The following is a 13,772-nucleotide window of genomic DNA, read 5'->3' as shown; positions in this document are numbered from 1 at the left end:
CAATGGCTGCAGCCAATTTAAATAATATTGCTTGAGAGGGTTAACAATATTGACCTTAAAAGTTTTTTTTTTTTTTTTTAATATAAACTGCTTTTATTCTAGCCAAAATAATACAAATGAGACTTTCTTTAGAAGAAAAAATATTATAAGGAATCCCGTGAAACATTCCTTGTTCTGCTAAACCTAATTTGAGAAATAATTGAAAAGATAAATGCACCATTGGAGGGCTAATAATTTTAACTTCAACTGTATGTACAGGCTTTAAAAAATTAAGTGATTTGAAAAGTGATTTATTTCTCTGGATTTACTAGATTTATGAGATAAGTGAGCAAAATACATGTTTTTTAATACACTTCAATCGTCTGATAACATTTCATTCATATTTAGAATAAAATGATGTCATTGGAGCTCTGTTTTTTTCACAAAATGAGAAAATCATGGTTATTTCTTTATTGCTTTCCTAGAAAGTTAATGGTATTGTATTTTCTAAAAATCAAAGTTAATATGCATGAAAACATTGTATTTTGATTAATTGTCATTTTGCGCAGTAAATAATATTCTTATTTTAAATTTAGAAGAGTTATTGTCATCTGTTATATTTTTTATTTTCACTCAAACAAAACAATACATCATGAATCCAGAATTTGTTTTTGTTTACCATAGCTATACAATCATTCTGTATTGGCTGTTATAAAGCTACTGTATACACAGATGCATATTATACTTTAATCTTTTTACTTTAAAATGCATTTTGTATATGCATACATTTGATTAGATGCATACATGATTTAGCATTAGAAATTCATGCTAAATATTAAATTAATTATTATAAGTGCCATTGGAAACACTTGTCTTCTGCAAAATATTTCTGCTTTAAATCCATTTTTGTTTTTAGAATTAATAAAATACAATCCCCCAAAATTTAAAGCAGTGCAAAAATATGCTTTTTATTAAGTTTTTGATAAATTAGGTTTAGGAGACTTAAAAATGATTAGGACTACACAAATCTAACCAATGACACTGAACTTCTTATGTAGGCTGTATGCAAACATAACGCAGTATTGTCATATTCTGAAATCGAATTAAAAAGTTCCCGAAACAACAGCTGTTTGTCACTACGTCAATATTTACGTCAGCATAGTCGTCAACATTGAATTTCACCGAAGCTTCCCCCTTTTTTTGAGCAGGCCTGTTGGTAACTTAATTCGAAGAGACTTAACAGGTTTTCTACAAATGACCACCACGTAGATGCCAATCTTAAACACCGCCTCAGTAGAGACAGATACTGCTAACAAATAAGTCTCTTTTAGGCAGCCCATTCATTTTATTTAGTACAAAAAAACGTGAAAGAATCTTCGCGCAAATCAAAACGCAGACCTTAATTTACTCAAATCGAAACCTCCATTTTAAAAACCTCATTAGAAATTCCCAGGAGACCTCGTCGCAGAGAAGCGTTAATTTTCTTCCGGGTTTTACGACCACAAACGACACAGCTCTGTTAAAGTTTTATTTTAAATGTGGGGAAAAGTCTGAGGACCCTTCGAAAGGCGTCGTTTGCGAGATGATGCCCTGATTTACTCCACCCGGTGGTTACGCCCTGTTCAAATCAAAAGTGTTTGTTTTGTTTGTCGACAGTTGCGTGAAATCATTGCACCAAGCCCTCACAACATGTGCTGTATTCTCGCTAATTAACTTGCATTAAAGTGTACAGCTGAGCGCGCTGCTGGGGTCTGCAAAGGAACATGCTGTATTTTCCCCACTTGCCCCAGTGCCATGGATACTGTAGCGGTACAGGTGGAGCCTCTGACAGGCTGCTTCACAGTCACGTGATCTGATTTAGAAGAAGCAGCGGCTGCAGAAATTGGTTAATTTCATCGCCAGACTACCGTCTAGTAAAAAGGCTGTTGATATCGTTTGCGTCTGTTGATTTCAACAACATAAACAGGAGAACGACGAACCGCGCGCTCATTCATCAGTCAGAGATCCAAGACCCGCGGAAAAGCATCGAAGCATCTGTAGAGCATCGCGCGCAGGGAAGCAGGATCTTACAATCTGTGTGCTTGACTCCATTCAGTCGCAACACAGTTTACACAGGCATCTTCATTGACTGGACTTACTCTGGACATGGCTGGTTATCTGAATCCTTCGAGTGAGACTTGAGAATGATTCTTCGCGCTCGCTTTTTGATGGATTGTGCAACGTGGAGCGATAAACTTTAACCGGCGGTCGGCTCGTACCAGAGATGCGTGTAGATGTGCTCTGAATGGCAGGCGTACTTTAAGCAACTCTCTGCGTGTGCATGTGGCGGCTGAAGCAGCTCTCCTGGACGCCAGAGCTGGACGGATGAGACGAACTCGTGGCTGGGACTACACCGCGCGTTGTGATGCTTCTTCTTTACTCTCTGTCTGATGTCAATTTGGATTTCTATAGTCAAATCTGCGCGTTTCTAGAATGGCTCGCTTCGAAGACGATCTCCCGACCCGGTATGGAGGCGGCGGTGGTGGCTCTCCAGCGGGGCCAGGCAGAGGGGCCACCCGGCAACCAGGCCCCCCGGGCGGACCGAGAGTGTACAAGCAAACAATGGCCCAAAGAGCCAGGACAATGGCTATATACAACCCGATACCGGTCAAACAGAACTGCCTTACTGTCAACCGGTCCCTGTTCATCTTCAGCGAAGATAATATCATTCGGAAATATGCAAAGAAAATAACAGAGTGGCCATATCCTTTACGCAATCCACAAGCACTTGTAAGAGGGGCATAGTCTGACATGACTGTAAACTGAGCATTGTCAGCTTTTAAGCTAGTTAAGATTGTAAAAGTTTGACGCAAATGGGGGGTTTGTGTTTATTCAGCACATTTAAACAATTGTGTTAATGTTCAATCTGTTACAGTCACTCTTTTAAATGACATCCAGCATGCAGGGTGTTGTCTCTGATGGAGCAAACATTATTTGAAGAGGAATCAGTCGTTTTTGATACATATTCTTGTTTGGCTTGGTTTGCGATATATAACGTTCGTCTCGTGACGTAAAATAACCATTTGGAGATTTGATTGTGTTTTGTCCCTTTCACATTCAGTCACTGCGCTATTGATTCTTTTCAGCGAGGAAACGAGCCTCTCTGTCGCTCATGGCAACCGAAACAGCTCTTGCATTAGGCTGCCTAAATTGCTGTGCAGTCTCCGGAGACTTGCCCACGGGAATACCAGTCATAAAGTAACCAAGATAGTCTGGACGCTGTAATATCAGAACATTCGGAGCTTATGTCGTAGGAATAGGATACTGTCAGTAAGCAATAAAGTTAATAGTCTGAGCTGTTTAAGCGGAACAGGTTAGTGCTTTAAAGTTATGGGCGCTAATATCATTCCAGAGGCCCGACCGGCGGTGCTCAAATTTTGGATTGTTTCAAATCTTAATGGCTTCGCTGAACGGAGTATTTCCCTTTCACGTGGGAATGTTTCAGGGCTGCTCCAGTCGCTCTCCGTGGTGCTGAAACGCCTACGTCCAGGGAAATGCGGAAGTAATGCAAGACTATTGAGCGACTGAATATAAAACGCCCAGTGTTGCCACAAGAGAATTGAGATTAGAAAGACCATTTCGATTATGTTTACATAGCATTAAACTAGCAAAGAAGGCATTATCTGACAACGCTCTGATTCTTTTCGGCAAATATGTAGGCATGGGCCAGTATAGGATACTGAAGGTTTGATAACCTTGGATAAAAATATGACGGTTTCATGGTATTTTGATTACTGCTTTAAAAAAAAAAAAAAAAAAAAAAAAAAATATATATATATATATATATATATATATATATATATATATATATATATATATATATATATATATATATTCTTTTTTTAAAGTCTGGGTAAAAAACAACCCCCCTTCCCCTCTTTAACACAATATATTTTATTTTGTGAAACATTTAAGATACTTTGTAACTGTAAACATGTCAGGCTGAATTATGAAAATGAATCATTGACTTCTGCTGTCTTCATTAGTTTCAAAAACACAGTTTTTTTTTTTTTTGCAAATGAAAACAGCATTTTTGGATTTCTTTTCTGCTGGAGATACTGTTGTCCTAAAAACATAAAAAATTGTGCATATACCGTAGGAATGGTATAACAAAATATTTTGTTGATTTTAAAACCTTGTCTTTTCCAAACTGCGTTATACCGTGAAAACCTTTATACAGTTATACCGTGAATCGCATGCCTAAAAATTAGGTAAAAATGTAATTATTAACATTTGCTGTCCAATTGGCTAAATTTTTTAAAATGAATAATATTAATAAATATACTTGCTGTTATTTTACTCACCCGTAGGCAATACAAATTGCAGGTGACCCTTTTGCTTTGTTTTTTCCCCTCATCTTAGTTGAACACAAAGATTTTTAGCTGCAACTGTTAATGTTCCATGAGATGCAAGAAATTTCCCAGTACTGGGTTGCAGCTGGAAGGCCATCTGCTGTGTACAACATACAGTATGCTATAGTTGGTTGTTCATTCCATTATAGCGGTCTCTGAAGATCAGATACTAATTAGAGACTAAGCTGAAGGAAAATTAATAAATGAATGAAATGCAAGCCAGAAAAAACAATCAAGCAAACAAAAATGTATAGAAAAATAAAAATGAGCACATATGTTTCCAATGATACATTTAAGGTTATATAAATTAAAATGATTAGTCTGTGCAAGAAACTGAACAGGCAACTTTGTTGCCCTTTATCCATAGCCTCAGGACATGCTATACATATTAAGTGCTTTAATAAAAGTGTAAGTGTCTTGTTCCACTTCATAAGACCTCAATGTGTCATCAGGAGCCACAGGTATTTATTTAGTTATACCATTGTAAGTTTTTAAAAAAGGTGAACTGCATTTTGAGACTATAGTTTCAGCTAAAAATCATCTTCTAGTGCTACTAATGAAAAAAACCTAAAACTTAAATGACACAAGAGTGAGTAAATGAACAGCAAATGTCTCTTTTTGGTTGAACTATCCATTTAAGACAAGCCGAAGGAAAATGAATGCATGACTGAATAAGTCAGTTCTTACTTATGTAATTTTTAACTCCTGACACAAACAAGGAATGAATAGTTTCAAACAAATTATTGCTGATGGCTGTTTATGAAATATGTTTCACAACTTCACCTTTTAACTTCACATGTGAAATCTATCCATTTCTGATAAAATTAAAAACTTTTGAACCATTATGGAGGGTAAAACACCAGCGTACCCCAATTTAAATGAGGATATATTGAACCAATAAATCTAAAATGCCTCATTGGTTCTAAAACCATCAGGCAAACTAAAAAGAAAGAGTATTATTTATGTGTTTGTTTATTTTGGCCTGTCCCAGTTCTCCAGTTTCACTTCAATTTAAAGCTCCAAGGGAGTATAATTAACCAAATTCCCCATTACATGGATGTTGTCCTGATGTGCAGACTGCAATAAGTCTACTAGTCTGACGCAGATGTGTTTAGAGGAGTGCCACGGGAAATAATTATCCTCCTCGCTACTAACCAGTAGTGACGCAGGTCACACAGCTCTCGACTGAGACATAAGATACCAGAGATAAAGTCAGATCGGTTTTATCAGTCATTCTCCTTAATAAAAAAGTGATAGTGGAGTTATAGGGCATTGTTAATATTAGTCAGAAGAATCAGTGCCTCTCATACATGCATCTTTAAGAGAATATTAGCTCTTAATTTAAGTTATTTGTTTGTTATTTTGTTCTTTATATAGAGAGAGATTTTGTAGTATCTTCCAAAAATGCTTGTTTGTTGTGAATTGCTATTGCTGTGATTTAATTGTTTTTTTTTTATATCTAATGGGTTCTTTCCTTAACGCTATCACTCCATTTGAGTACATGATTCTCGCCACAATCATAGCAAACTGCATTGTGTTGGGCTTAGAACAGCATTTACCAGCGTTAGACAAGACACCCATGTCAAAACGGCTGGTAAGTTGAACTTTTTCTCTTTAAATAGCCTGCACTTTTACATTTAATTGTCTTTTAAGATTGTGATTTGACAGACTTAAAGTCTTTACAATAGCAGTAATTTTCTAAAGTTACTAGATCACAAGTTATCTACTCATAACTTTTAGAACTGTTTTATCTATTTACTGAAAGTGCTTTTTGGAAAGACTTTTTTGTCAGCTAATCAGTTGGTTTGTTGTTAAACAGCAGTACAATTAATTGACTTCAATGTACTATTAATATCCCTGACGGTTTTGTTTTAATTAGTTAAAAATATGATGATCAAGGGAGATTAACATGCTGCAGTTTAATAAAACACATGCAATTACAAAAAACGGCAGCAAATTGAGAAAAGATCTTCATCTGTTTGACAACTCAAGTGCTGCAAACCTCACAAATCAAACACACTCACAAAAGATAAATGAGCTGCAATTTGTCACAGCACAAATTAATAAAACGCCTACATTTTCTCACAACACTTTTCAAATAGCACGGAAGACAACAGAAATGTTTCAAGAGGACCCTAAAACATGACTGACCCAGCTATTTAGGCTATTGTTTTTTAAGCTAATAAAATACAAAAGACACGGGAATCGGGATATTAAAAAAAAAAAAAAAAAAAAAAAAAAAAAAAACCCACCTTACACTGATCCTCTACAATTTCACTGAGCCAGTCACAGTACAGCAGCATCCATCACGTTTTAGGGTCCCCTTGAAACATTTCTATTGTGTTTTGTTGTTTTTGCAAGTGTTGTGAGAAAATGCAGCGAGTTTTCGTAATTTGTTTGCGTTGTGTGAAAATGCAGTGCATTTTTAAAATCTGTATGCATTGTGAGGTATTGCAGCATGTGTGCTGTCAAACAAATGAAGATCTTTTCTTAATTTGCTGGTGTTTAATTTGTAATTGCATGTGTTTTCTTAATTTGCAGGATATTAAGCCCTCTTGGCCATTGTATAAAAATGAAATATGAAGCTGACTAAGGTCTATTGTTTATTAAAACCACATTTTTATCAGTACTATTAAAAAGAAAACTGATTTCTTTTTATTCAGATACAGTTCTGAATTAATGTTTTTCAGTTTGATTTATTATTATTATATATTTTTTACGATTTAACATTTCACAGTTATAATGGGATTTTAATGAATTTTAAAATGTGTACATTTATAAGGAATTCAGTTACACGTAATTTGTTGTCTTTAAATTTGTATTAAAATTAGGAAATTGTATAACTGTTCCTTAAAAACTGTTAAATATTTTACCAATAATTAATACTTTGAGAAGAACATTCTGTTGTAAAAGACATAAATTTAATTTTTTTTTGTAGTTAACCAAAACTTTTCTTTTGAAGGGTTGTTTTAAAGACTTAATAATGGTAGTTTTCAGTGCCAGCCCGTAGGGCTGAGGGGTCCTAGGCGAGATAAAAAAAAAAATGGGCACACGGGTGTAAAAACAGCGAGAAGATAGCACAAAAAACCCCCCCACAGTTTCAGTATTTAAGTGTATACATTTTTATGAACTAAAACATATTTATTGGGGTGATGTGGTGGTGCATTGGGTAACACAATCGCCTCACTGCAAGAAGGTTGCTGATTTGAGCCTCGGCTGGGTCAGTTGGCTTTTCTGTGTGGGTTTGCATGTTCTCCCCGTGATTGCGTGGGTTTCCCCCACAATTCCAAAGACATGCGCTATAGGTGAATTGGGTAAGCTAAATTGTCCGTAGTGTATGTGTGTGAATGAGTGTGTGGATGGATGAATAGATGTTTCTCAGTGATAGGTTGCGGCTGGAAGGGCATCCGCTGCATAAAAACATATGCTGGATAAGTTGGCGGTCATTTCGCTGTGGCGACCCTAGATTAATAAAGGGACAAAGCTGAAAAGAAAATGAAATGAAATGAAAAATAAAATAAAATTTATTTATTCTGTAATACAGATGTAATTTTTTTACTCAGATTTAAACAAATAAATTGAAAGCATTGAAAAGTATTGCAAAAGAAAGTCCAAGTGTGTTGTAAAAACAAATTGTACATAAAACTAAATAAAATAAAATGCAAATAAATAAAAAAATAAATGCAGAAGGGCACAGATTGGAAACCTGTGATGTTATATTACTTACGACTTTAAGGCACCTTTTCAGGTTTATCAAACGTGAGCAATTTGAAGAGATATGTGGAATCTGTTTAGGTATACGTTACGTCATTCTAATTTACCCATTAGCTGATTGCGAGCGGTGTTATGCAAAATCTTTTATTTTCTGCTTTTATTCGTTCTGTTGTTGTCTATTTATTAAGCTGTTTGTCATTAATGAATTATACAGAGCTATTCTTTTAATGAAATGTGTAGGTTATTTATTATTTCTCACCATTGTTATGAATTGTATTGCGTTTAATTGGGTTTGTGCATTGCGCAATGTGCATTGCTCATTATTTATATGTACACACTCGTCTTTGCTTTTACAGTTACAACAAATATAGAATAGCAGCGTTCGTGGGGCCCTCCTAGAAATGCGGGCCCTAGGCGACCTGAATGGGCTGGCACTGATTGTTTTTCATGAAACAAAGTGTTTGTTAAATGAACAATTAGAGCAGCTCTGAAAATTATATTCAAATGCCCTCATAAAATGATTCATCAGACTCCGAAAACACAATCATCATGTTTAGCAAACAAAATTACTAATCACTCTTACAGAACACACAGAACGCTCTGACTACATATCTAAATAATCTGTTTAAGGCGTAGGTCTCCTGGAGGGCCGCAGCTCTGCACAGTTTTGCTCCAGCCCCAATCAAACACAGCTGATCCAACTAATCAAGGTGTTCAAGACTATTAGAGACTATTAAGCTGGTGTGAGTTGAAGCTGGTTGGAACTAAACTATGCAGAGCTGCGGCCCTCCAGGAATTAAGTTTGAGACCATTAATTTAAGGTTTGTTATTTACAGACACTAATCCATATTGTGATTTAATAAGGTGTACAGACCAGCTTTTGCAAATTCTGACACATTCCATGATATAAATACCTTTTTTGTGTGACTAATTTCTCGACTCACACACATTGATGGAAATTACAGAGCCTTACTTTTACTATTTTAAACTTCATACCTTTTTTCTTTAAAAGATCTCTTCATTTTTGTCATTTTTGCCCTCATTATGACGAGACAGTATGTTCACAGTTTGAGAGAGAGGGGGATGGGATCAGGAAAGGTCTGCGACTTGGCTATCGACGCCAACATATTTTCTTTTTAAGGTGTAGTTATTACTATAGATCAACATTTTTTACCCCTTATTTTTACATTATTCATTTAGGAGACACTTCGATTTTTAGCGAGGTCCTATCCATCAGTAGTGGATCCTTAACTGCCCTCCTGCATTGATCCACCGATCTGTGTTGATGCTTGACATTTGATTGACACTTCAATGTATATAATAAAACAGGGTCATGATCTTGAGTGAATTGAAAACTCTTTAGTTAGCATTCTGTGCTGTTCTGTATCATACAATTCTTCAGATTTTAGATTTTACAACCAAACATGAGCTCTTACATATTCTGCATTGTTTTGTTTTTACCTGCGTTTACTTGTTTTTATATTCATGTAGTCAGAGTATTACAGACTTTAGGTGCTCATGTATTAGTTGGTATTTTGTTTGAGTACGCTGAGCTGCTTTCATAGTCTCTATTTATCCTCTTTGTGAAATCTGTTGTATTTTACTGCATTGTGCTGCTTTAATGTTCAATAGAGGAACAGTTTAACGAAAGCTGTAAAACATTCAGTGTGGTTGCCAATGAGAGATTTACGTTTCTCTTCATACTTGATTTTCATTGTTTGCTTGAATTTTGTCTCATTTTACACTAATAACCTCTCTACATATCTCCGCAGGATGACACTGAGCCCTACTTCATCGGAATATTTTGCTTTGAGGCTGGGATCAAGATCATCGCTCTAGGTTTTGCTTTTCATAAAGGCTCCTACCTCCGCAATGGCTGGAATGTTATGGATTTTGTTGTCGTGTTGACGGGGTAAGTTTTGGTAATGTTTTAACGTATTACTCAATAAGTGAATGCTGAAACTTAAACTAATAGATAGTGGTAAATATACACCTTTGTTCTTTTGAGTTTTCCAGCTTATTAATTTCTTATTGTGTTTCATACACTAATATTTTAGCATGTGAGCAATTCCAGCGTTATGGATGTGACATTTTCAGTAAAAACCCAAAACATAAATTCACATAGTGTAATATTAGTACAAGTTTATATTACCATTACATTGAACAATCTGTGTATATTTTCCAAAACTACTGCTCTTATAACTCTGTGGTTAGAAATATATCAATCTGTAAACATGTTTGGTACTTTAAATTAGGAAAATAAACATGCGTTATGGATGTGACGAAAAAAGTCTGCGAGTTTACAGTATGCAACATAACTTTGTAGAAATTTTGTGAATTAAACTGCACAACCCCCCCCCCCCCCCAAATGATGCTAATCAACAGGATAAGAGTTGGCTCACTATAGAACAAACATGATTTATTTTATTTTATTTAATATTGTTGCATTTATGAGGAAAAGGCTTTGTTATGGATGTGACATCTCTGCGTTATGGATGTGACTGATGTGAAATTGCCACTGGTGTGACTTTGGTAAATCAAATATAATTGCTTAAAAACATTACCAGAGACATTTTTGAGTGTGTCTAAGTACTGTGAAATACTTGCTTACGCAAAAAACATTGTTGAAACTTTTCATTTTAAATTTTTTTCAAGGCAAGGTTGACATTTGCATAGAATTGCTGATGTCCATAATATTTTGGTTTGTTGTGTTGCCTGTGAAAGGGATATTTACTCCATAAATAAACATTTACACACTGATTACTTACGCTCAAGTGGTTCCAAACCTTTATAAGTTGGTGAACACTAAAGAAGATATTTTGAAGAATGTTGTAAACCGGTAACCATTGACATCCATAGTAGGAAAAATAAGTATAATGGAAATAATTTGTTGATAGTTTTTAGCATTCGTCAGAAAATTTTCTTTTGTGTTGAACTCAAACAGGTGTGTAAGAAGTAAAGGGTAAATAAATGATTGTTCTTTAGTGAACTATCCCTTTAATGCTGAGTGACTGAACTGAGGAGAGTAATGACTTCATTGTTTACAAGTTAGTGGCAAAACTTTGCTTTGAAAAGTAATGGTGGTCACTAGGATGTAATATCAAATCTATGATGACAGAAACATTCAATGATGCCTTTAATTTTTCCCAGATGCAAGAAGTGTTTCAACACTTTCCTGTTGAGTGACGGGTAAAAATGTGATTTCAAGGCAAAAGACAAAAGAAAAGATAAATGACACAGAAAGTTGAGCTCACTACCTGTAAACTTAGAGAGGGAGTTGAGCACAGATATGCCACACAGTGACACACAGGGTTGATCAGATGAGTGATACAATAATAAACCAGTAGAACACTCGTGTTCATGATTACATTAAAAACCCAACACAGTCTCAATGAAAATTCAGCTTACATTTTTTTTAAACCACAAAGATATGCTTAAACATATGTTTAACTGCAGTTTCTAGATAAAATGAACACTATATTGCAGAACAACGCCAACAACTTTTGTTCCTTTTCACATTAATTATATCCCCAGTGCCATATTATTAAAGTATAAAGATTATATTTGTTATATTTGAATATATTACAAATACCACAAAAGCACCTCAGCATTGTCTATTATTTGCAGTCAAATACATTAGCCTCACTAAATGCAAATCTTTTCTGGCGTGGTCAGTTTGCTCAGTAGCTCACTTTGTACAGTAAGAGATAAAAGCTTTGTAAAATCAAGGTAAAGCTACACGATCACAGTGCATTTTTTCACTTATGTTTACATTTGAAAACACTGTTGGTTGGGTTTAGATCAGCAGCTCCATAAGTGATGTGCATGTATGACGAGCCCCACCTTCTCGTGGACATGTTCAATAAGGACATGTATGTAAAACATATATCAAAATGTACCCTAAGTAACATATATCAGATTTGCAAAAATGTAGACAGCAACCTATAGATGACTTGTCATCCTAAATGTGCAACGAAACGTACCCGGAGCAATGTATCTTACATTTTGCACAAATGCAGGCTGGGGCACATACTTACAATGAACTTGGGCTGTATTAACACCTCACAGTTTATACTGTTTTAAACAACCCAGGCTCATTGGAAATACATGCCCTTAGCTACAATTATTAGAACCAAGAAATAAGTTTTCTTGAAGTTTTTGCTTTCACAAATCCACTAGAGGTTGTTGTGTACATTTTTGACAATCACAGATATGTTACCTAGGGGTCACGTTTTCTCATACGTGCCATTTCTTGTAAAACCACAAGAGGCAGCTGCAAACATCTCTGATCATTTCTTAACATTATTCTGGCATGTCTGTGAGAGAAGCCGGTTGCCTTGTCAGCATGCAAAATATAATAGCCTGATATCGACTGACCCAACTCCTTCCTTAAACCCAACCGATTGTGTTTTCAAAAGGACTAAATTAGAAGAGAAAAGCCATCGTGGCCACATGCTTTTACCACACCATCACACTGCTCTTTGTTTTGGGTTTTGTTTTATGTGGTTTCTTGAGCAGTCTCACTTTTCTTACATACTTAAACTAAGTCTGCTACACTCTGCCACCCAAGTCTGGCACTGTTCGTGGTAAGCTACTGAGCAAAAATGCCGGAAAAGCCATCTATACGGAGGTAAGCAGTAAGCTGTATCACCCCGTAGCATTCATTTTACACACAAAACACAGCCTTTATGTACCCTGAGGCACAACTTTCTCGGCTCTCAAAAATGTATCCATGGGCACATTTTCCCAGTGAGCTTGTGTCTGTTTTAAAGTGTCAGTTTTGGCAGGAGCAAAATAAGCCACTACTTGTGCAGTATTTGTTATTATGAGGATTATACTTTTCCTTTAAAGCATACTTTCTTCAAGTTAAATAAATTATTACTAAAAATAAAAGTGGTGGAGACATGTCCCATCCATCCCAAATACACATCTTACAGATGTTACACCCATAATTCAAACAAAGCGTCATGTGGCATTGGAAAACAGTGGACAGAACATGATCTGTCTCTTAAAAAAACGAAAACAGACAGTTGTGTTGTCGTTTTAATGTTATTGTTGACAACAGTCTCAGTGCAACTGAGTGGAGAAGCAAATTGGTCTGTTTGACCTCGGTGCCGAGAGTGAAGCAGAGGTCCTGTACATAGATAAATGATGTTTGTGAGTCTGGCATGCAGTAGATGCAAAGGTCTTTATACGGCACTCTGGCCTGTGCTTCAGTAGTGCTGCTGGCTGGTGCTTTAGAGGTGTAATGGAGTGGAGAGAGAAAGAGCTCTCCTGTAAGGCGTACACAGGGACATTCAGATCATTCATAGTATTAAATCCTACTGTAGATGAGTGTTTTTGTCAGCATTGTATTTGCCTACAAATATTGCTTGATTAATTTTTGAGGGGCTTCTGAAATGTGAAATTAGTGGATTTTTTTAGGGGCGACATGAAAACATTCAAAGCTAAGATTTAACTTTGTTAATTTAGATGTTTTCTGATTTTTTGCAATTGTTTTAGTTGTTTATGTTTAGACTTGAAATATTTGAAAGTTTAAGGAGTCATATTCTCACAAGCTGTTTTTTTTGTATATGTGGTGTAGTGATTGTCATTAGGTATCAGTTTATTTGCTGGTTAATAGCCCTTTATTATAATAGCACACTTAAAAATCATCAAATTTAATCAAGTTTTAATATACTTTTTCCC

At 35.7% G+C, this 13,772-nt stretch overlaps 1 protein-coding gene and 1 long non-coding RNA gene across 21 annotated transcripts in view; one reads left to right on the top strand and one right to left on the bottom strand.

The window, feature by feature from the left end:
* LOC147844005 (uncharacterized) overlaps window positions 1–13,772 on the bottom strand; it is a 72,254-nt gene that overhangs the window by 41,926 nt on the left and 16,556 nt on the right. The window lies entirely within an intron of this gene.
* The window catches only part of cacna1ba (calcium voltage-gated channel subunit alpha1 Ba), a 190,962-nt gene continuing 179,008 nt past the window's right edge, over window positions 1,819–13,772 (top strand). For all 20 annotated transcript variants that reach the window (XR_015490270.1, XR_015490271.1, XR_015490268.1 and 17 more), the window contains 3 exon segments: window positions 1,819–2,720; window positions 5,859–5,964; window positions 9,857–9,996. Coding sequence is in view for 15 of the 20 variants with exons in the window: in NM_001114548.3 (NP_001108020.3) it covers window positions 2,452–2,720; window positions 5,859–5,964; window positions 9,857–9,996 (515 nt within the window). In the remaining 5 variants the exon portion in view is untranslated.

The sequence above is a fragment of the Danio rerio genome, chromosome 5 (genome assembly GCF_052040795.2).
Source record: "Danio rerio strain M-AB ecotype USA chromosome 5, GRCz13ab, whole genome shotgun sequence".
Taxonomy (NCBI): Eukaryota; Metazoa; Chordata; class Actinopteri; order Cypriniformes; family Danionidae; genus Danio; species Danio rerio.
Note: the sequence above shows the minus strand (reverse complement) of the source record. Positions and strands in the feature narration are given on the sequence as shown.